Genomic DNA, 23,693 nt, shown 5'->3' with positions numbered 1-23,693 from the left:
CTAAGAACTGAGTGCTATCTTGGGAAAAACTGCACAACAAGTTGTTGCTTATTCAAATGTAAAATGGCACAACGCAAATATCTTTGGATATGTTTCTCTTTGCAAAATGTGATATATTTTTGGATGAGAGCTACTCCTACTCACTTCATTGACTGGGCTGCAGGAGCCTACCAGGGGGAAAGTAGCACTTCACTTGGCGGTGGGGGCTGAGAATGTGCTTCAATTGGTGACATTTAAAGCCGATTGCCCTGGCTTTGCACACACACACACACGCACACACAAACACGTATACACAAACACACACACACACACACACTCACACACATACAAACAAACACATGCAAACACACAAAAACACGTACGCAAACACACATACACACACACAAACCAACACTCACACATATACGCACACACTCATTCATGCACACATTCATAACACAAACATTGTGTTTGTGTAAACACTTAAAAATATATTTTGTACAAATATGAAAACTATAAGGTCTCACCATCTCACTATATATCTGCATATTTTGAATATGACTGATATTAATTTGGCTGACATGTTCTCTTGCTGAGGCGAACACATTTACTGGGCAAATGCTTTTCTTTACTGGGCTGCCCAAGCTGAGCGTTTACGGCAGGGGTCATGCATGGTGAAGAGTAGCAGTGAAGTCCTCTAAACTCGCAGAGAGCAGAGGTTAAGTAACAGCTAAGGTTACAAGCTCTTCTTGGGAGGTGCGTTGGACAAGAGCTTCAATGCCTCATAATGGGAGTGAAACTACAGTAATGAAAGACCTTATGGCATAAGCACAGATGGCCCGGCTTGGAGAGGTTTCTAAGATTGGAAGTGCTGATACAATGTAATTTAATAAACGATCCCTTCAGACCCCTTCCCCCAACACCCCCACAGCCCTTTCCTCTTCCTGCCCACCTATGCTTGATATCTAGGGTGACTGAACTGGAGTTCCTTGGATTATAAACTTAATGACTTGAAAGATGAACCGCTCCAAGATCGGCATTTGGACTGCTATAGCCCTCCCCTCAAAACAAATTCAAATTAACTGTTCAGTGAAGTTTATTCTATAATACGTATGTAGGTTTGTTGACTGTTAATTTCACTTTTTCAGTTTCCTTTTTAGAAGATCACATTAAGAGATTGAACATATTTCTAGATATCCAGCCAACATTGTGTGAGTTTGTCACTTTGTGTCCGTGTGTATATCTAAGTGTATGTGGTTGTGTGTGTGTATGTGTGGTTTGTGTGGTTTGTGTGTGTGTGTGTGTGTGTGTGTGTGTGTGTGTGTGTGTGTGTGTGTGTGTGTGTGTGTGTGTGTGTGTGTGTGTGTGTGTGTGTGTGTGTCTGCCTGCGTGCAAGCATGCGTACATGTCATTGTCAGCGTTTGTGGTTTTTGGATGCATGTACATGTCTCTAAATCTTAAGGTGTCTAATTGTTCAAGCATTTAAAAGCATACTTTCCCTTTTGTCTGTGCATGTTATGCATGTAGTCTATGTAGTGGTTGGTCAACATTTTTAACCCTTTAACCCTACAAAGGGGGCAATAAAAATCCAATAAACATTGAGCAACAGCCTTAAAGCGTGTGCGACTAGAGTTACACACAATACACAAACACATACATGTTGCAATGTGTTTACCAATGGTAATACGTTTGATAATACATGGATTAAGGCACTAGCAAATCTTAAATGATTGTGTAAAACTAATCCCTCTCAGGTATAAATATATTCTCCCTAACTTCTGTATGCCTTATTGTGTGTTCTGAGTACACAGCCTACTTCCTATGTTTTACTTAAGTCCTCATATGTCAAAAATAATGTTTATATTCAACCTATTATCCCAACATGCTGAACATGAATTTGTGTGTGCGATGTTTCCACAAAGTGGCTGCAGAAACGGACGTACACTTTCAAAAGCCTTCGAACCTTGGTAGATACCCAATATCTGAGCTCAATAATTTATAAGAAGTTGTATTTCTCTCTCTCTCTCTCTCTCTCTCTCTCTCTCTCTCTCTCTCTCTCTCTCTCTCTCTCTCTCTCTCTCTCTCTCTCTCTCTCTCTCTCTCTCTCGTCCCACCCTCTCGGCTGGAGCGCATAGTAATTATAGCTGCAGGACAATATAAAAAATAATGGTTCAGAAATAACTAAAGTTGGACCAATGATTTGACAAATTTACAGATGCAGTAGATGGATCATTGAGAAATGATGCAATGCCTATAAAGAAAGCTAACATCACGTGTCCTGGGTATGTCAATCAAATGTGCCATGATCCTATTATTTCCAAGAACAGTGTGCATGTGTTCAGGATATTGGTAACTCACTTTGGTGGTATTTGTCGCTGTCTTGGATGATTGTCTGCTGTAATAGATTTAACAATCAAAAATAAATAATTCCTATTTTTTCTAATATGACAGGGATTATAGATTGATACAATGACGTTTAAGGAGAGGTAGGTGGCACTAGATTATCCTAGATTCAGATGACATGGGTTAGAAGTGGTCAGTGTATAGTACACCCAAATGAAACAGTAACAGTGACCTCTTCTGGCCAAAACAGTCGCTACAACAATATTCTGAGTTTAAAAAGTTGGTTCTACATACAATTAAATATGGCCGCCTTGACAACAGCAGGGCTTGTTGATGAACATCATGAGGTAATGAATTTCATTAAAACCAGTAGACATAATATAATATTTGCCAATAAATGGATGTCTTTGACACGGTAGAGCGATAAGTTACGTATTGTTCGTTGTTGCCGTTGCTAACAACAAAGTGTCGTAGTTATGTTGGGCTCTCCTTGCTTTCTATTGAGGTAACAGGTATCGTTACCCAGATCCTCTTATGAAATAAGATTTCATCATGATGATTATCATGATATAATTATCACCGTTTCCTATTTCACAAGTAAGTATACGCTTAAAATGACCGAAACAGGGCGACGAGGACTTCAGCATTGTACCGCAATTAAATGGAGTGGAGAGGTTGGAGGACCAAGAGGAAGCTGCAGATTTCCTCCGGCAGGCTGATAAGATCAAGAGACAGTGAGTGGAGACACTAACATCCTTGTCTTTCCACAGGGATGATATACACATTAAGTGTAAAATGCATTTCTTAAAGAAATGTTGTGTTTAGGACTTCAAACCTTGACATGTGAACTGCTGGCCTACGTGTTATTCTTTTTCGGCAGGATTGAGAAGGTAGAAAAGGAGCGGAATCTCGGAGCTCAGTGTAAGAAGAATGGCTGGAGCGACTGGTTTGGAGAACTGGAGGATATCGAGAAGGTTCTGAAGGAACACAGAGATGCAGAGAGTAGGTGCTCGATGAAAAGTCATTGATTTTAGGCAGAGAGGTATATAGATATATATCGTTAATGAGAAGGTAGGGGTTTGGATATCTTGCTCAGTGATAGATTTCAGTCATTCGGGTTTCAAACCAAGACCCGTTTTTCTGTGAGTCCAACCCATCAATCAGTACACCATCCTGCCTCTCCATGTTGGACCCCACAGTTATGTACTGCTTAAGAGGCCTTCTGGAAATGTAATGTGTTCTCTTAGAGATGACTCTCGAGAAGGAGCTGCTCAATGTTCATCATGGGGTGAGAAGGTTCCAGAGACAGCTCACTGACGTGAAGCCCACACCAGAGTGTAAGACAACAATATTACTGTCAGTGTGTGTTTACTATCTATAAAAGTAGCTTTTACAAAGAAATAGTGGGTTTATGTATTTTCAACTTTTATAAATGTACCCCTAACAAAAATCAATCTTCTTATTAAATAGCTGATTGCATGCTAGGCTAACGAAAGTAACTGCTCATGCTGTTTCAAGATAATTTTGACACGGGTTGAACTGTTAATGCATTTTTGAAATATATCTGCCCAATTTGACTTGTTGTTTAAATTTTGTATTTTCTTTTCAGTGATTGAGAAGCTCAAAGAAATAATGGCCGACGTGGAAACGGCCATCAGCACTTTCAAAGAGAACGAGCGCTTACGGTAAGGGGGGCTCCTCCGCTGATAACAGCTGAACTTAGACGATCGGTTGATGTGGTTTCAATCACACGTGAGCAGCTGGATTTCCTTCTCTCTGCTCCCCCTCTCCCAGGTTTGAGGAGCTCCTCAAGGAGGAGAAGGCCGGCTCTCAGGAGATCTCTGCGTACGACAGGAAGATCAACACCTGGCCCCTGGCTGCTAGATCGGAGCTCAGAGCGGCCCCAGCGACAGTATTAAGAGTACGACCCCCAACGCAACACAATAGTGTTGTTATTGGATAGTGTACCGTTTGACACCTCTACATCGCTTGCTGTGCTGACATTCAATAGGAAGTATGAATAAGGCAATTATTTAAATCAATTCCTTATTTGATACTTACAATTATTTTACACTAACATCTGGATATATTTAAAAACCCACTCCAGAATCCATTTAAATCTGGGCCTGCTCCCATCGTGGCTTTATATGTTGAATGTGACTCTTGAGTACTTCAGCAGCAGCCTGAGGTTAATGCGTTTTGTTTCAGGGGTACAGGGCTACTGACAGGGACATGCCTTCTGAAGTGAGGGCCCTTGAGTCGTTTCTTCATAAGACCGGCGGCCTCCATGGTGGCTGGGACCAATACGACCACCAAGCCTTCCTCAAGGTATTCTGCCCCTGTGATTTGAGGAGAGACACAGAGCAGGACAATGTGTGAGAGATGTACAGTGACCCTCAACTTGCACTTTGTTCGTTGCTGTTTTGGGTTTGTGTGCCCGAAAAGCTTTGAACAGAGGCGGCTTTCATACTGAACAGTCTCATGGTAATAGAACATTTACAGGCCTACAATAGAAGACCCTTCCTCCACCTCCTACACCCAGACTTACAAACAAAACTCAGACACACGGTGGGTCGTTCCGAATCAACCTGATATACTGAGCCTTGGTTTACTGAACAATTGACCTGCATGTATTACGAGACAGACACACTAGAGAAGTTAATAGATATGTCCTGGGGAAGTCGGTTGGCCATCTTTTCGAAGGACTCAACTTTTTTCAACTCACCGCAAATAACGTGTGTGTGTGTGTGTGTGTGTGTGTGTGTGTGTGTGTGTGTGTGTGTGTGTGTGTGTGTGTGTGTGTGTGTGTGTGTGTGTGTGTGTGTGTGTGAAAGCGGCTTAACATAACTGCATCATTTTATTGTGGTTGTATCTGTATTGTTTGTCAAGGTGTGGACCAGGCACGCTGGGCGGCCGGCCTTGAGGAAGGAAGCCGTGCTATACCTGCCTGGGAAGAGCCTGCAGGAGGTGGAGCAGCACGAGGACTGGTACCGAGAGCTGCTGGAGCTCCAGGACCAGAAGAGAGAGGTACACCGGGGGGAGGGATACACGCACGGGACATTCAGCTGTCATGACGATACCATCATCATGGATGAAAACCCCATATTTGCTATTGCGCCATGATGAACTTATGATGACGTTTCCCCTTTGATAGTAACAATTCATGTCCTGACGGTTGTAGTTCTGTTCTACAGGCGATTCAGCGGTGGAGGGCCAGCCGCCTGCGAGAGCAGCATGCTAGAATACAGGGCCAAGATGAGGTGGAAGAGGCCGAAAGGATGGAGGAGGCCAAGAACCAGGCCCAGCAGCACAGGCGAGATGCACAGCATAGCTGGTTTAGCATAGCTTGGTTATCATAGCAAAGCTTGGTCGGCGTAGAATAGAATATAATAGCACAGTGTGGCGTAGCTTGGTTAGCATGGCATGGAATGTCATAGATTGGTTAGCATATAACAGCAAAGCACCTTTTGGTTAGCATCGCTTGGTTGGCATGGAATTCCATATCTTGCTTAGCATCGCATAGGTTTTCTTTTTATTGATTCAATGGATTCGAGTGGGACCACCAGAGGAATGAGTTTTGCTAATTGGCCTCCCAGTAGGAGCTGAACCAGAGCCCACCAGATTTCACCAATAACTTATCCACAGAATACTTGATCATAAGTGCCATTGTTGTGTGGGAATGAAACCAATCCAGGAATTGTCCCCAAAGGATTGAACTGTAGATCAAAGAGGAGAATATCTCTATGTGTGTGTATACGTACACACAGAGTAATTGCCTAACACTTTTTTGAACGCTAATGGCTTCAGGGAGGAGAGGCTGCAGGCAGCACGGCGACTAGAGGAGTGGAAGCTGGAGAAGAGGAGTAGAGAGGAGCTGGAGGAGAAAGAGAGGCTGGCCGAGGAGGTACACCAGAGGAGACGGGCCAAGGTGGAGTTTTATTCTTCTTTCCTCTTCAATTGAAAAAGTGACTCAAGTGTAGGGATTGACTGAATACCGATACCGATTTTCTTTCATCAGCCCTAGCCGCTAACCGATACACGATACCGATTTCCTTGAACCCATATTTGGAGCCGATACTACCCTGGAAATCCAGAGTTCTCACGAGAGAACAATTTCAATTTGCTCAGCGAGTCACTCTTGGAACGAGCAATATACTCACCCCTGGCCCAGAGCATTAACCAATCACATCGGTGTATCTGAAATAGGCGGGCCAAAAGCGTTGCTGTTTTACCGACCGGATACGACAAGAGTCTTATCTATTAGTTAGCTCCGCTGGTCTGGATATGTCACCCCTTGTATTCTTCTGATTGCTCGTAGTGTTATTCAATGTGTGTTATCCAGTGATATTTTCAAATGCATGCTTGGTGCCACGCCTCAAGTTGGGCCATTTTCATTACTCGTTGCCAGACCTTACAGCTTTCTAGATGTGGGTCTGGATTTCGAGGCTAAGCCGATACTGCCTTTAGTCCCTCAAATTTACATCATAAAAATGACACAATGATGATAACAAATGTTACAAGTCTCAATTTAAAAAATGAACATTTATTGAACTGTATGTAAATCAAGGAAAAAGAAAAAAATAATCGGCAAATGCTGATACACGTAAAAAACGCGAATATCGGCCGATAAATCGATCGATCAATACTCAAGTGCTTGGAATACAAAACATGACAAAACTGTTGGTTATCTGACACATACTCTCATACTACAAAAATTCATGAATGGAAAAAATATACTGAGGTGGGTCTATACACTGAGGTGGGTCTATACACTGAGGTGGGTCTATACACTGAGGTGGGTCTATACAATGAGGTGGGTCTATACAATGAGGTGGGTCTATACAATGAGGTGGGTCTATACACTGAGGTGGGTCTATACAATGAGGTGGGTCTATACACTGAGGTGGGTCTATACACTGAGGTGGGTCTATACAATGAGGTGGGTCTATACACTGAGGTGGGTCTATACACTGAGGTGGGTCTATACACTGAGGTGGGTCTATACACTGAGGTGGGTCTATACAATGAGGTGGGTCTATACACTGAGGTGGGTCTATAAACTGAGGTGGGTCTATACACTGAGGTGGGTCTATACACTGAGGTGGGTCTATACAATGAGGTGGGTCTATACAATGAGGTGGGTCTATACACTGAGGTGGGTCTATACACTGAGGTGGGTCTATACACTGAGGTGGGTCTATACAATGAGGTGGGTCTATACACTGAGGTGGGTCTATACACTGAGGTGGGTCTCGGTGCACCAGGGGGAGCGAAGGCGCCAGTTGGAGGTGAAGCTGGTGGTGGAGGAGCAGCTCCGACTGAAGAGGGAGGAGGAGGAGGAGCAGGAAAGGAGCCGGAGGGAGGAGCTACAGCGAGAGGCAGAGGAAAGGAGGAGGGAAGCCACGATAGGCATCAAGCATTTTTGGGGACGGGTAAGTATCACGGGATCAATGGGGTTTTGATTTGGATCTTGAATTGGGGGGGGGGGGGGGGGCTTGTAATGATCAGCATAACGATGAGGCCGTACTGCACGCCGGGAGTTTAATTTGGGTTAACTTTATTCAAATGACTGCAATGTTCGGCCATATGGTTGGACATTGTGACTTCCGGTTTGATCAACATACATACAGTGTAAATGATTCGAAAGGCATAAGGATTTCATATTTGCCACAAGTATGTCCTGGTATTCATAAATATACACTTATCTTTGTTGCCATAGACATCCAACAATTCATGAATGAAAGTACATAAAAATCAACTTTGTAGCTTTGGTCATCCTGCAGTTAGAAAAAAAATAAGCATCTAAGCATTTAAGAGTCTCCATTCCCCCACCGCTGAGTGTCCTCCCTGCTGTGTTCTAGGATCTCCACAAGGTGGAGACAAAGCTGCAAGAGAAACAGCAGAAGGAGCAACAGCAGGTGGAGAGGGAGAAGAGAATTTCTTCCAGAATGAAAGAAAAGGTAAGAGTTATCTGAATGAAAAAACACTTGATTTCAAGGCATATTTTTACCTTTTCTAACCCCCAAACACCCCAGCCCGTCCTTTCGATAAACAGATTGTTAACAGGTTAGTTTCAATACCCTTTGGACTTGTGAATTGAACTTCATTCCATTATTGAGATGTTCCACCTCCATTACCTCTTATTCACAGATGAATCAGAAAAAAACATTTGTCTTTGTAGCTACTCCAAATTTGGTTGCATCCCCCAGATGACTTCATTTTAAACGCTACGAGTAAAACAATAAAACATTGTTTTATCTCCGTAGAGTCCCTCTGGCTAACAGTAGGGCCATATGAAATCCGTTTTATTTTTTTCCAAATTCCGTTTTGTTTTTTTCCAAATTCCGTTTTTTCCGTTTTAATTTTCATTAATTCCGTTTTTACACTTAAAATCATCAGAACGAGTGTCAAATAAGTGCGAACGAATACAATTTAATCAGATAGAAGACTACATTTATTAAAACATCACAACATTGCACTGTTTTTAGTGCTTCAAATAAAAACATGACATAAATATTAAAGTGCTTATAAACTATTTTTTTATAAACTCAAATTGTTGTTTGAAGGGGCGTGCCCTGGCTACGGCGTTCATTGTTTTTCATATGGATTTTGGACTTCAGGTGGTCATCGCACGTATCTTTGCGTTTCCAATCGATAGTATGTTGACATATTCTACAAAACACCTGAGTGATAGAAGTGTTTTGGATATTGTTCGGCTCTGAATTTGGGGTTAGAACCGAATTACGGGCGCTTCAACTTCTTCTTCGGCTTCTTGTTAGGAGCGGGACCTATTGTTTGCGAGGTGGACCGGGGATTTTTTTTTAACATTGTTGTGCGAGTGACTGCTAAACATTCAGTGACGTTAATGTCACCTGTGTTGTTTCCCTTTTCCCTCGAAACTGAATTTCACCAAAATAATGGCGAATTCCGCTGCATTCCGCTGCATATTGTAAATGTGACGTCTGATGTGCCTTGTCCCTGTTGCATGTTATGTGTGCTGAAGAACAGGAACCTGCTGGAAATCAGTTATTTTACTAAGACAGGCCCGTTTTAAATTGTAACTTTGTTACTTTTAATACTTTCCTGCTTAATAAAATAATTTAAAAAAAAAAAAAAAAAAAAAAAAATTATCAGTTGATTCCGTTTTTATTGTCCAATTCCGTGATTCCGTCCGCGTTTTCGTTATCGCGGATTTCATAGGGCCCTATAACAGCGTCCACCACATGACTTCATGGAAAAACATTACTAGTCTACGTTGACATACTCCCGTACAGTCTCTGGATAATGGTTTCCACCCCATGACAACATGTTATTCTACCTGTCTATGTTGCGTTATCGCTATATGGTCATCACCGCCGTCTCATGCAAATCCATTCAGGTGGAGGGTCACATGGGCCGTGACCCCTCCAGGCTTACCCGGCCAACCAAGGGATGGGAGGAGAGGATGAAGAGCGTGGAAAACTCAGTAGGAGGAGGAGGAGAAGGAGGAAGAGGAGGAGGGTACCTGATGCAGATCTCCCACAGGTCTTACTCATAGCTATTTAATGCTTGAAATAGATTATTTTATTTGCAATTATCAAATCAAATATCTTTTGTGTTTTAGGATTATGGTTGTTTATATAATTGTATTTTAGGTTGAACGTTATTGAATGTTTTTTTAAATTGGAGATTTCACTGTTTCTTTAAATAACCTTACAAATAAGTATATTAAAAGATTAAAAGGTATATATTTCATAACTTTAACTCTATTTCTTACAGAGCAATTCCTGCCTGGAGACAAGGCCTATGATGAGTGCCTTTTGAAGACCAAATTGGATTCATGCAATTTTTTCTGTTTAATGCCAAATTAATCCAAGTGCAGTGACTTCAAGAAAACGTTGTGCCTTGTGTGTTTTGGTTTTGGTACATAGTTTACTTGTTTTGTGCAAATAAAATCAATATAATACAACTGCCCTTTTAATTAATGCTTATTTAACATGCTCGTTGTGTCCTGTTTTATAAGATCGCACTTTATTTAATGCTCGTAAGTAAAATAGGATTGTATTTCGTTTGTAGCATAAACGTCATTGTTGAATGCCTTGGTCTACACTTTTACTTTGAAAAATGTTAGACCGGAATATAATCCTCGTAATTCCGGTGGCAAAAATGTCGGAAGAAGGAAACCAAATAGAAGAATTTGAACAAATAGACTTTTTAAAAGATCGACATGTGCGATTCTTTCAAAGATCGCTTCAGGTGTTACCCGAGAGATATTCCTCATTAGAAACCACCAGGTACGGCTGCCAGAATACACACTGTATCGGTTTTAAGGAACGCGACTAGCCTCATGCTAGTTTAAGCTAGTCTCTGTGCCCAGAGAGATGTGGTCCTTAGGGTTGGATCACATCCTTGTTGAAATGTCAAAACATGGACAATATGATGGCTGATGCTCTACGGAATGTTGGTCGTTTGTAGTGATATTTGGAAGCCTATTTAGACCATTCAATGACTTATAAAAATGACCAAACTTTGGTCAACAGTTCATCTGGTGACACTCGATTTGACAACTTACTGACATTGTTATTGTTCTTAGCATCTTTTGGTCAATGTTAAAGATTACGGCTATTTTACCTAACGAATTGACTATTTCTCTTGGCGTGTCTAGCATGCCCTATCACTCCATTCATAGACCCATTTTGATTATTTATGAGTAATACTAGAATGCAAGATTCATATTTTAGAGGGCTAACCTATGACGTGTGTTTGTCTCTCCAGGTTGACCATCGTGTTCTTCGCACTGTCTGGTCTAGACGTATTGGATGCTCTTCATGTCATTGATAAGGACAACATGATTGAGTGGATCTACTCCCTCCAAGTCTTACCCACCGAGGACGGTGAGTTGTACCCTTCCAATGCAGCGCCTGTTCAGCAATACACCCGACAAGTTTGAGGTCGATCGAATGAAGAATCCGAAAATTAGCTATGCTCAAATTGTCTAAACGAAAGTGTGTTACAGAGGGAGGTTTACAGCGGTTAATCGTCACAATATTTCTATCAATAACAACTTATCAATGCCACAAGGTGCCCATTTCAATGCAGAAGTCGGATAAGATAATGCTACATGGTTGTTGTTGTTTTGTCGTCATTATAAAATCTATTTGGCTTTGCCTCAACGATATAGTGTTACAAATCCATGGTAGCCTCTTTCAAACCCTGCCTTCAGTTAAAACGATACTCAACTGAAAGTTATTGCTTTATTTTTTTCTGGCCAAGTGCTTTTGTGTTCATGAATTATAGACCATTTCTATCTGGAAAGCTTTTAACTCTTCTTTATAGTTAATTATTTAATACATCAGCACAGTCATCACGTGATCGTGTTGATTATTTGACAAAATTCCAATCATGTGTTCAGTATTATGTTACCAGTTCTTTAATTGTCCTTTCATCTAAAACAAATCACATCAGCCGAGTAGATGTGATTTGGTTTTCTATTGTCTATTATCTATTGGACGTGCATTGTAAGTCCACTAGATGGCAGTCTTGTAACTTGTAACTCAGTCTAGCTTGCCTAGACTTGTGCCAAGCACTCTATTCAGCACATTGCAGACACAAAGGATGGCTTGATGCTGCTGTGGTTAGTTGATGTTGTCAAGATGAAAGACTGCCTTCAGGCTATTTCATTTTCCTCGAAGTTCATGTTCACTTTTTGAAGCGCCAACGTTGTGTGCAAATATGTCTGCTAGCCCTACCCTTGAGTTCAGCACCTCCTGTTCTCCCTGTAGAATCCAATATGCAGCGCTGTGGCTTTCGGGGATCATCGCATATTGGACTTCCTTACAGCTCCAAGGTATTTCCCATATCTCAGGGCAATGTAAAATTATCCAGAAGCTTTCCTTTTTCTGGCAGTTAGTCACATTTTTTTCTGCTATTGATGTAATGGGTTTTTTGTAAAGTAATGTATTGAATTTCAAACTTTGCTTTTAATCGAATACCCTTAGCCCTGACATTTGAGGTGCCTGTTCATGTACGGCAATCAAAGTGAACACAACATAAAATGTCAACGTGCACTGCTGCTCGTGTTACCCAGGGTCCAGGGATGGCCCATCCGTACGACAGCGGCCACATAGCCATGACCTACACGGGCCTGGCTTCCCTGCTGTTGCTAGGAGACGACCTGAGTCGGGTCAACAAGCGGGCCTGTCTGACCGGCTTGAAGGCGCTGCAGCTTGAGGATGGCAGGTGGGTCCAAGCACCAGAAAAACCAACTAAACGCCTCCATGAGCTGAGCTTAGTTGAATCGTGGCGCAGTGGTTGGACCTGGCTCTTCCAGGTCCTGAAAAGGGGAGAGGTTGTAATTTTTATAGATTGTTTTATCCTTGTGCATGAGAATTTCCACCTGGTTTTCCTGCCCAGTCGCAGACGTTCCTTTAGGGTTAATAGCGGCTTCCAGTGACCTTGAGCAAGGCATTGAACCTTTGGTTGGCCCTCTGGGAACTGCACTGAAAAGTGTGTGGGTGTGTTGATCTTGTTGACAGTTTCTACGCAGTGCCGGAGGGAAGTGAGAACGACATGCGGTTCATCTACTGCGCCGCCTGCATCTGCTACATGCTGGACGACTGGTCTGGGATGGACATCCACAAGGCCATCGAGTACATAAGGAGGAGTATGGTGCGTACGCACTCGCACACACTCTCACACACACTCGTACACGCTTCCGCACACACACAAACTCACTCTCACACACGCACATACTCACACACGCATACTCGCACACACAGATTCCCACCCACACACACTCTCAAACTCTCTTACACACACTTGCGCACACACACATGCCCAGGGTACTACAATTGAGTCATTATCAGACACTTTTTGGCAGGATGTGGCAATTGAGGTATGATCCTAGAACCTTTGGGTTCATTTTATCATCCTACTAGGATCTTTCTAAGAACTGAAGAGCAATAATGGGCTCACCACAAATTGTCGATTAAGTGTGTACGTGTGTGTGTGTGTGTGTGTGTGTGTGTGTGTGTGTGTGTGTGTGTGTGTGTGTGTGTGTGTGTGTGTGTGTGTGTGTGTGTGTGTGTGTGTGTGTGTGTGTGTGTGTGTGTGTGTGTGCGTGCTATGCCATACCTTGAAGACCACAGTTTTCGAAGCTTGCTAGTTTCTTGGCTTTAATACATCTTGTGCAATGACAACTATTTACAAATGCCTTTTTATAAAGCAAAAAATAGCTTTAAGAACATGGAGTTTTAAATAAGTGTGCGACTAAATACCTGTCATTGAAACTATTTAGTGGAACATCGATAGTGGCCCTGCATCTTGAGTTTCGAAAATTGTTCCATCCTATGAAATGGATCAGTTTCTGCAGCATTGTCTCTGTGTGTAAAGGGTTTGTAAGAGATCTGTCTCAGTTTTGTAGCCAAGCCTACTCTACAACCAAAGCCCCGAGAGATGATAGTTGTTATCTCATTCACCACGTCGGCTCCAGTCTAAGGTCTGACCTTTTAATTCACAAAAGTGTGGTGTATTATGACATGCTTGTCTTACACACACACACACAGGAAGCAAGCTCAACTGCAGACAGTTTGTTTCTCTTTCAAAAACGTTTTCAGGCCCATCCGCCCCCTTGAGGGAAATGTCTGTAGATAAAGTTTCCCTGTAGTTTACACAAACGTACACACGCATTCACGCACTCGCACTAGCCTTGTCATGTCCATTGCCCAGATGGTAAATTTACGTGTGACAAATCCCATTTTAAATGATCCCTCATCATATCCTTTGCATATATTACAATTCATGTAAAGCAGAATGCTAGACAGAAGCTGGCCATTCTCAAATGGTTGAGACATCATCGTTCTCTTTGTGATATCTTAATGTTATTGTCATCAGTATTCAACCACTGAAAGGGAAAACGGATATCTTCCAGACCTAAATATAGCCTAATGTATAATCTAAAACCAAATATTAAGCCTTCACTCTGTAGGTTTTACATGCAGCCATCACTTAAAAAGAATGTAACCTATATTTTAGAAAAATCACTGCAGCTGTCATTCTTGCTTTAAATGATTTGAACTACTAAATCTCAGTCTAAAACCCAGGGATTAATCCACACATTTCAATTTGTGTGTGTTTGTGAGGAACACGGCGGGAAAGTCAAATTTTCCATTCTTTGCATCTGTTTTCATAGGTTGCCTAGCAACAGTCAGTCGGCTGGCTTTTAGTGGTCGAGATAAGGAAACCACACAGCTTTTGTGGGATTACAAAGGATGAACCATGAAGACATGAATGTATCTTGTCTGTCTCCGAACACCCCTTCCTTTGTAAGATCAGAGCCAGGGTGGCTTGCAGATACCTTTCAGCTAAATTGAAATAATTGATGTTTGATCTACTTGCTGATACATCAGCATTTCAGCAGTCCCAAAAGAAGTGATTAGGTTTAAAGCATTCCTTTTGTGTTGTTTTACCCTTTTGCAGTCGTACGACAACGGGATTGGCCAGGGAGCGGGACTGGAGTCACATGGTGAGCAAAAATAACACACTCATTTGTTGTTGACCCTTATGCATGCATACAATTGTATGTCTAAAGATACATGAAATTAGTGAATAGGTGTAATTGCACTTTATTTAAAATGCAACACATTTTACAATAACCATTTTTTCTGTGTCTGCTGCAGGGCTCCTGCCCAATATAGTAACACATTGTTTCTATAAATAGTGTAGATATCACAGACATGCCTGCAGTCTCTTACAGTTCACTTAATATGCCATGGCAGGTTCCTAACACCTACTGGTATCTTTTATAACCATACACAAGCACATGCACACGCAAACACACACTAGGACGGTGGTTGCAGTTGGATCGAAATGAGTTGGTGTGTTGCCAATGCTGGAGGCAGGAACATTGTGTAAAGTGATGGGAGTAACTGGTATGAAAGGATTAACCCTTCAAATCCTTGTGTCTGCTCGTGGTCTTATTAATCTCTACACCCCTCCCTCGAAACTCACACAGAGTTTATGACCAGTTTGATATGGGCACCCCTGGGGTCACCAAACATACTGCCCGACGGCCTGATCCCGTTTTAGATCTCGGGCCCCGTTTAGTAGCCGCTATTTCTGGCCCTACTTTCATGTAGAAATACAGTAGGCTAGAATAGACTGGGTTCTATCGCACAGCTGTAATTTACCGCTTCCTTTTAATTCTGTGATTAAAGGCTTTAGCTCATCCCAACGGCAACCTAGCCCACCCTGCTGTTGAGGGGGGTGACGGCGTACGTAATTGTACGATAGATTTAACCCAGCTTCCAACCCATTAATCCACGGCCTGTTTACTGCCAATACCTCCTCCGGCAATATGTATTATAAGAGAGCGGTGTAGTAGAAGGACCACTGTCTTTCACGCCATCGATCACACTTTGGAGTGGGCGGGGTCAGGCTGTGCATAATTGAAACGACGGAGGCTGGCCATGTTAATGGTGTGGTGTCCCAAGTGTAGGGCATGAGGAGCTGAGCCAGGCCCAGAGTGATGCTTTCACAGAGGCTCTGCCTTCCTCTCCCGCGCAGCCACTGGGCCTCAAGCCCATGGCACACTGCACAGCACTGATTAGAGGAGGAGGAGTGACAGGGATTGACTTGTGGGTTGATTTACACCATAACCACACACCTCACTCTGGCTAGGGATTTTTGTCTCTCACCCCCACGCATCCACAGATAGGCAAAGCCAGTGTTTTATACCCAATGTGCAGGTTGCGGTGCGAAGTGCTGGCAGATGATTAATGGTTAGCTGGCGGATGGGTCATTGGATGTGATTGATTGCCCATCCCTCCAATGCTGATTAACAGCTTATGGGGGATGGCTGGGTGGATGTACGAATGCATGCACACACATATTTTATCATGCTTTGAGTAGCTTCTATTTACACTGCTGAATAAGCTATGATTCACACCTGTCAATAAACATCATTCATCTGAAAAACGAAACATAGTTTAGCCTCATGCGTTAAACATCAATGTAAACGGGGGTTTTCCATAACCCCTGTTGCTTTAACCAAAAATGTGTCCAATTTCTTGTTGTTGTTGGAAGCACCAACGTGACAACATTTTATTTTGCTAAGAAAAGCCATAAGCCATTCAATTACATTGTTGTCTTAATGTAATGGAAGCATGCTAGGGTGGATACAATATCAGCACTATGCTAATGAACAATTGACATCCTATTCAAATATTGCAAGATAGATCTTGCTATATCTTGGCTTAAGGTTAAGGTGTTGTCATTCCATCGACTCGTATTTAGTTATGGTCTAATACTGCACACTGCATGGGGATAGTGATTTGCACCCTGTCTGCACCTCAAGAACCCACATCGGTGTCTGAAGTTATAATTCTGTTGTTTTTTTAAGTGTGGGAATTCTGTATTGAATACCGCTGTCTCTTCGGCCTACTCATTCAAACCCTCTCTGTTGTATTATCTCCCGTTTGTGTGGTGTTGCAGGACCTGTCCTGGTAGTATTGTAATGTGCCATAGCCTCTGTATTTAATTTGCCAGCCTATCTGTGAGTGTTCAGCTAGATTGACGTTTCAGGCCTGTGTGTGTTTAATTAACATGTTCTGTTTGTTGGGCAAAATAGTGGTTGGACTGGTGCTGAAAGGCTCCGGGTTGAACCCCAGTGTTTAAACCCCTAGCTCATTCATGGCCTGAATCTAAAAAAAGAAGAAAAATAATTAGTAATATAATAGCACTCCAACTCACTCCGTCTCAAGGTGGTGGTATACAGTCGATTGATCTGTGCTGTAGCCTGTGTGTACTTAGTCTGTCTCTATTCTGGTAGATTGACCTTCTCAACCAGAGCCCTTTTGAGTTCTGAATTAGTCCATATGTCCTTCTGACATTCTGTCTCCTCGTCCCCTGATGGTTTGAGAGTGGTTCATAACCTGTGGGTGCACCACGTCCCAACTTGTTATTCAATCTGTCTGCGTGGCTCACCGTGCTGTACCCCAGTCTATGCACTGATCTAACAAGTCTCTCTCTCTTTCTTTCTTTCTTTCTTTCTTTCTTTCTTTCTTTCTTTCTTTCTTCCCCCCCCCCCTCCCCCCCTTGCTACCAGGAGGCTCCACATTCTGCGCCGTGGCCTCCCTGAGGCTCATGGGCCGGCTGGAGGAGACGCTGAGCGAGCGCGAGCTGGACCGCATCCGGCGCTGGTGCATCATGAGGCAGCAGACGGGCTTCCACGGCCGGCCCAACAAGCCCGTGGACACGTGCTACTCCTTCTGGGTGGGCGCCACGCTGGAGGTACGGTACCGCACCACGCCCTCCACCCGCCGGGGCGGGCCTACAGGCGGGGGAGAGGCGGGGCCTTTGGGTCGTACCGCCCCTTCCTTCGTTGGCGCCGTGCGGGTTGCATCCAACACGGCTGTTTGTAAGCGTCGAGCGGTTCAGGCCCTCTCGCGCTCTCTTTCTGTTTGTGTTCACGTCTATATGATGCTCTGAACAGGGCGACGTGTGGACGCAGACGCACTTGTTACCCCTCCCCCACTGTTATTACTCACGCACAACCTTGGTGCAAGGCCTACATGGAACCGAGTTGCCTTTTGAGAATCCGTTCTGTCTATTAACGTGTTTCAGCCATTGCTGCAATCCAGTGTTAAAGTGTTAAACAATGAGGCTCTATGAAATAGCATTTTTCATAATAGATTGACACCTTTTCAACGTTCACAAAGTTGTGTAAACATTTTAAATGAACGATAATTATGTGTAACAATTCTCAATGAACTTCAACGATACGGAACTTCCCTATCCAATGTTAAAAGGTCAACACATCAAACCAAAATTTATTTCCTCTTCCCCAGAGAAAAGATAAGAGGCTTTCCTCAACCTGCAGACACTCTTCTCTGTACTGTTTCTCCAATCCTTTTCCACTCCCTCCTCCCTCCCTCGTAGCTGCTGGATGTGTTCCAATACACTAACTACGAGAAGAACAGGAACTACATCCTGTCCACTCAGGACCGGCTGGTGGGAGGCTTCGCTAAATGGCCCGACAGCCACCCAGGTAAATATAAACGCCCAGCCAGCAGAGAGAAGGAAGGAAGGACCTTTTGTTTGTTTGAGACAGCCAGCTAATATTGTCGATTGGGGCAGCAAGCAGTGTGGATGCATGGAAATAAACCGATGTACAAAGGCACCAGTTAAACGGAAATAATAATAAATGCATGTTTGGTGTGAGTGTCCTGGTGCAGTGGGTTTAAACGCTAAAGAGCCACTACACTGTTTACACTTCTTAAGGAGTTCCAATGGAATTGCTATCCATTGGAAAGCATTGGATCGCCGAATCTCAAGGGAGAAAATGTGAATTTGCGGTTCATTTCATTCAGGACTTTTATTTACATTGGTTGAGTCATTCTCGGATGCGTTTCCTTTTCTGTCGGGGTGGCTTAACGTTGGGTTTATGCCCCAAGACATTTAGTAGAGACGGGGACAGGCTCCCAACGTCATTATGAATGTATTTTTTATTAATGTGATTATGCATGCAGCTGACGCATGTGGTTAGGAGCTAAAAGCTATGCCAACAATACATGGAGCTTTTTTCAGCACTGTAGGAACACAGACATGGGATCTTGTTTAGCTGTGTTGTCGTTCAAGTTTGTGTGTATAATGAATGAAAGTTTGGTTTTATTTGTGTGCATGCGCGTGTGTGTGTGCTTGTGCGCTTGTATGTCGCATAACCCTGCCCAACGCAGGTGTAGAGAGATCACGGTAGTTTTGGTTACCAGGGTGACTTTGGGTGACTTTGGGTCAGTGGAAAAAACAATGGTAACTCTAAACCTCAGGTGTGTGTGTGTGTGTCCATCCTGTGTGATGTCTAATTTATGACAAATGTTCTGAAGCTAGTTTCAGGCTGTGCAAAGATCAAACGGCTCACGAAACAGAAGCCCGGCGGGGAACAATGGGGAGAAAAGCTCCAACCGAACAACAAGGCCTCCGTTGACAAAGACTATTCCAGAGTAAAATCCTAGAGCAACAAGCAAGGTTAAGAATTGGGTTTCAGAAAAGGGAAAGGCTGTTGGAATATAAGTGCAGTTGGCCTTGGTTCTTTCTATTGACATAGGTGTCGTAACCCAGGCTGGAATGATGGGAGAGGGACTAGGGGTAAATAAAATGGCGGCCCCATATAGGTGGTGTACACTGCGATGGCTTGCTTGATCTTGCTCATTCTTGAGGTTCAGTTTTCTGTATGGGCTGAACTGTTGGACTAGAATGACTTTTATTATGAAATGGCATAGACGAGCAATAGCTAATTTCCTACTGAACTGAGCTTGTATAGAGATAATGGTTTTACCATGGAAAATCTATACAGCTGATCGGAGTGCTCATGACAGGCTTAAAGGACTGATTGATACATTGGCTAATTTGCTGTTTCATTATAATTCAGTTATGGTTCCATTTACTGGTATGGCCTGCTTTTAGACGCTCCCATGGGATTAGAGGGTATGGAGTGCAACTCTGCATTATTTATGATTCCTAAGGAAAGCAGCCAGATAATGTTCCTATATAATGTAGTGGCCGTTATATCGGTTTAACAAATCGCGGCAATCAACTGCTTTGAATTGATAGATAACAATCTAAAAGAGGCAGTGTTAGTATTGCTGGTGAAACATTGATTTGGTACTTAAAAAATAAGAGAAATTTTTTGATGTAAAAACCAACTTGTATGTAAGGAAATTGCCTTTGTTTACAGAGCTAGCTTGCATGCTAGCACTTTTTTGCAGCAAGACCAGGAAATGTGTCCTGTCATCATGCTGAGATGGGTACAGCTTGTTCAGGCATATTTCACTGTCTTTCAGTGTCATGTTCCACGACATTTGAAGCGTGTTCAAATATCGTGGACCATGACACCCACAAGACGCAAGTCTGTGTAAAATAGGGACTTTGGGGAGACAGCCTTAGAGCAGCAGTGGCTGACACTGAAGAGCTTGCACAACGTACCCATCCAGCACAGGTGTTGTGACGGTTGCAGTGCTGTGATGCCCCACATCATCTGACCTAGTTCATTCTCTCTCTCGCTCTCTCCGCTAGACCCGCTCCACGCCTACTTCGGCCTGTGCGGTCTGTCTCTGCTGGGTGAGCCCGAACTGATGAAGGTTCACCCGGCTCTTAACGTCACCCAGAGAGCCTTCCAGCACCTCCAGCAGCTGCAGCAGGCATGGAGGGACAACGTGAGCAGCTGTACCTGACAGCACCACCCCGATCCCCACCAACACCACCCAACCCCCCCCCCCCCCCCCCTTTCACCACCCAAGCCATCTCATCTCAACACGCTGTGAACACATCAGGTAGAATATTCTATTTTCTCGGAACATCGGATGGCTAAGTGTTGACGGCTTCACGGAATCAAAACAACACACGGCTGTTTTTTTGCCACGGCTTCGCGCTTTTGGCTCGTGGACCGACCCGAAGGGTCTATGTGTAGACGTTTGAAGGTCCAAAGTTCAGATCCCTGAGCCCTTTTTTGCAGGACTAAATAATGTTTCTTTTTTAAAAACATTTTCATGTTCCTGCTATCGCCTGCAAAGCCCCCCTCAAAATACAGAGAAATCATGCCCCCAAGACAAGAAGATGAACTAGAAGATGAAAAAATCAAGAAGCGCAGTTTCTAACAATCCCCCCTCCTCCCATCCCCCTCAAACATCCCATCATCTCCCAAGGGCCGCACCCTTGACCTGCTTCTGAACTTGTTGATGCCTTCCAGTCATGCAGATGGTATACCCCTCCCAGCCCCCCTCCCTCTACACACCGAGCTGCTCACCAACCATCTCAACACCTTTCAAAATACGGCTACAGAGTCCCTCTTGAGGTTGTCCACTTCATGTGATGGTTGAACTGGAGTGAAATGGAGGCTAAATTAGGGCTTGTATTCTCCTTTCGTTCTCCAAGCATTTTGCAGGTATCGTTTGTTTTTAATGCAGTTCGCACTGCATTGACACTGGCTTGCACTCGCTCTCTCTCTCTGCCAAAGCCACACCCTTCACCTCTTTTGACATGCTCATGATCACGATCAGGAGGGGGGATTAGGAACATCTTCCCAGCTGGTCACACATGTAAAAACAGACGTACACATCTGCCACATGGTTCCGACCATCTAAGGTGATGATCGGCCTGTCTGAGGGTGGAAAGCTGGTTAGGGGTACCTTTACCTCATGTGCTCTGGTCAAAGTCCTACAACAAAACAATGCCCCTCCTCAACACTCTTGTTTGTTTTTTGCAATGGAACCCATCACTCAATAAATAAAGGATTCACCCTATCAATTATTTAGGCTGAACTGGCGCAGGCTAGTCTCCTCTCTTCCTAACCCCAGCGGTGTCTGTCTCACTGTGACTATATCCAATAGTGTTGTTTCTGGACTGATTACAACTACCTTAGCCTTATGACTTGTACATTTTATTCATGACCCAATTCATTATTTTTTTTAATGAATGTATTTTGGATTTTACCATGTTTTGAATAACCTTCTCACCATTCGTTGCTTGGTTTTACTAGTATTATTTTGGAATTTACGGTATAATTACTTTACTAACTTCAGAATTTGCCTTTACTACTTTTGAGTACAATGTTCATTTTAAAATGTTTGTACAAATGTTATGGTTAAAATAAGATGTACATTGATTCCTGTGCGTGTGTACACGTTGAGTTATTTTGTGTTTGAATATTCATGTAGTGTGTATTAGTAAGAACCATAAATGCAAAAGAAATACGAAGATGGAATCAAATTAACATCGCAGCATTGAAACTGAAGTACTTCGGCTCAGGTGGGTCTCCAAATGCACACGAGCCAAAGCAACATGCAGCATTTTTCTCATCTTATTCTTCTACATGTGCCTCTTGTAGAATAACTCTGTTCTGTGTTTGATTAATCAATACTTTATTCTAGACTCACAGCCACTCTGCCTGTATGGTTTTAACTTGCTCTAACAAGTCAATAGTGTACATTTGAATTATTCTTCCAACATTTATTTGCTTAATAGACTAAGATCAAGTGCTTTGGCCAAAACGAGTTCCAAAAATATTCTCACACGATCAATCATTTACTTGAGGGAAAAATGGGAGGGCAGGGAGGAGGAGGTGATTCAGAGAGGTAAGCATGAATACTCCTATCTATCCCCCTTTTGAGAATTAATGAATGGCTGAGCAGACACAGAAAAGGCTGCGTGGGTTTTATTGCTATACTAACCAGGGCTGCGCCTCCACACTCCTGCTTGTGCCGCATCTCCTTTCCTCCCCCAAACACCGTCACCTTGAGGCCTAGAGGGATCTGAATGATATGGGGTGGATGTTAACATGTAGACGCCAGAAAAGTGAATAAACTGTTATTTTTTTAATGCTGCGTAGAAATCTCCCCGGCGTAGATGTAATAAATGTAAATGTGTATGAGCTCCAAATGGAAAGTGGTTTAAAGCCCTAGAAATGAGATGATAGTGTCTATATGAGGCTTATTATGGTTAGTTATGGAAACTAAGGGACTAAATTAAGTTGGATATTGGCAGTGGCCATTGTACTTATGTGAAATAAAAATGCTTACCTTTTTCGAAGGACTTCGTCTTTTTTTCCACTGCCTTTTGTGGTGCTGCACTTTTAAGACCATCTTTGTTATTCTGAGTAGTTTGTCATGATCTTGACTGGTTATTCCCTGTGCTAGAACTTAATCTGCTAAAATAGTCGTTCACTTATATTGCTCCACATCACTTCCTATTGGTTATTGTCTTCACCAATATGACTTGTGTGTGACCGTTCAAAGTGGGGGTGTCAGGGCTTCTGATTAAATAAATTCACCACAAACCATTATTTTCCTTTCTACACCATATGTTTTCCCTTGTAACTTCAGAACTCAAGGATTAACTCTAAATTGTCAGAGGATCCAATGATTCAACTCATTTAAACAGTATTCTTGTCATTCTGATTCCATTAATTGTATGGTACGTATAGTCTGTTTTATATTGGTCTACTGTATAACGACCTCCTTGAGGAACAAATATATTTTCCTTCATTAATTTATGTATTAGCAATATTCCATATTTATTAACATTTTCCAAGCATATAATTGATTTCCAGTTAAACTCCATAAAGGTCTTTGCTTGAAACCTCCCACCATATGACAGCAAGCCTGATGCTCGCCCTGATTTACTATATTGTGTTATCATTCCTTATCATACCCCGTTTGTCCATCAGAGCAATGAACAGGCGTCATCTCCTGTTCAGACATTAGTCCTAATTCCCCTCTATTTTCAACACCTATTGACACCCATCTGGAATATAATTGAGTCATTCCTAATTAAGAGAATCCCCAAAGGAGGTGGACTTAAATCAAGCTGTACGTTCAGTGTAGCTATTTAGCTTTAATCAA

General features: G+C 42.9%; 2 protein-coding genes across 2 annotated transcripts; both read left to right on the top strand.

Moving 5' to 3' along the window:
• The first annotated feature begins 2,607 nt into the window (after nt 1-2,607).
• Nucleotides 2,608-10,270, top strand: ccdc112 (coiled-coil domain containing 112). Its single transcript, XM_030358903.1, has 14 exons — nt 2,608-2,669; nt 2,950-3,056; nt 3,203-3,324; nt 3,570-3,659; nt 3,932-4,007; nt 4,117-4,243; nt 4,531-4,650; nt 5,212-5,349; nt 5,517-5,635; nt 6,130-6,250; nt 7,587-7,754; nt 8,184-8,282; nt 9,701-9,846; nt 10,081-10,270. The coding sequence occupies exons 1-14, from the start codon at nt 2,625-2,627 to the stop codon at nt 10,109-10,111; spliced, it is 1,509 nt and encodes a 502-aa protein (XP_030214763.1). The 5' UTR covers nt 2,608-2,624; the 3' UTR covers nt 10,112-10,270.
• Nucleotides 10,271-10,418: 148 nt separating this feature from the next.
• pggt1b (protein geranylgeranyltransferase type I, beta subunit) lies at nt 10,419-22,881 on the top strand. Its single transcript, XM_030358902.1, has 9 exons — nt 10,419-10,595; nt 11,077-11,195; nt 12,084-12,148; nt 12,389-12,540; nt 12,837-12,969; nt 14,779-14,824; nt 17,405-17,589; nt 18,238-18,346; nt 20,371-22,881. The coding sequence occupies exons 1-9, from the start codon at nt 10,426-10,428 to the stop codon at nt 20,526-20,528; spliced, it is 1,137 nt and encodes a 378-aa protein (XP_030214762.1). The 5' UTR covers nt 10,419-10,425; the 3' UTR covers nt 20,529-22,881.
• The last annotated feature ends 812 nt before the right edge of the window (nt 22,882-23,693 follow it).

Source organism: Gadus morhua, chromosome 6 (assembly GCF_902167405.1).
Source record: "Gadus morhua chromosome 6, gadMor3.0, whole genome shotgun sequence".
NCBI classification, from domain to species: Eukaryota; Metazoa; Chordata; class Actinopteri; order Gadiformes; family Gadidae; genus Gadus; species Gadus morhua.
Note: the sequence above shows the minus strand (reverse complement) of the source record. Positions and strands in the feature narration are given on the sequence as shown.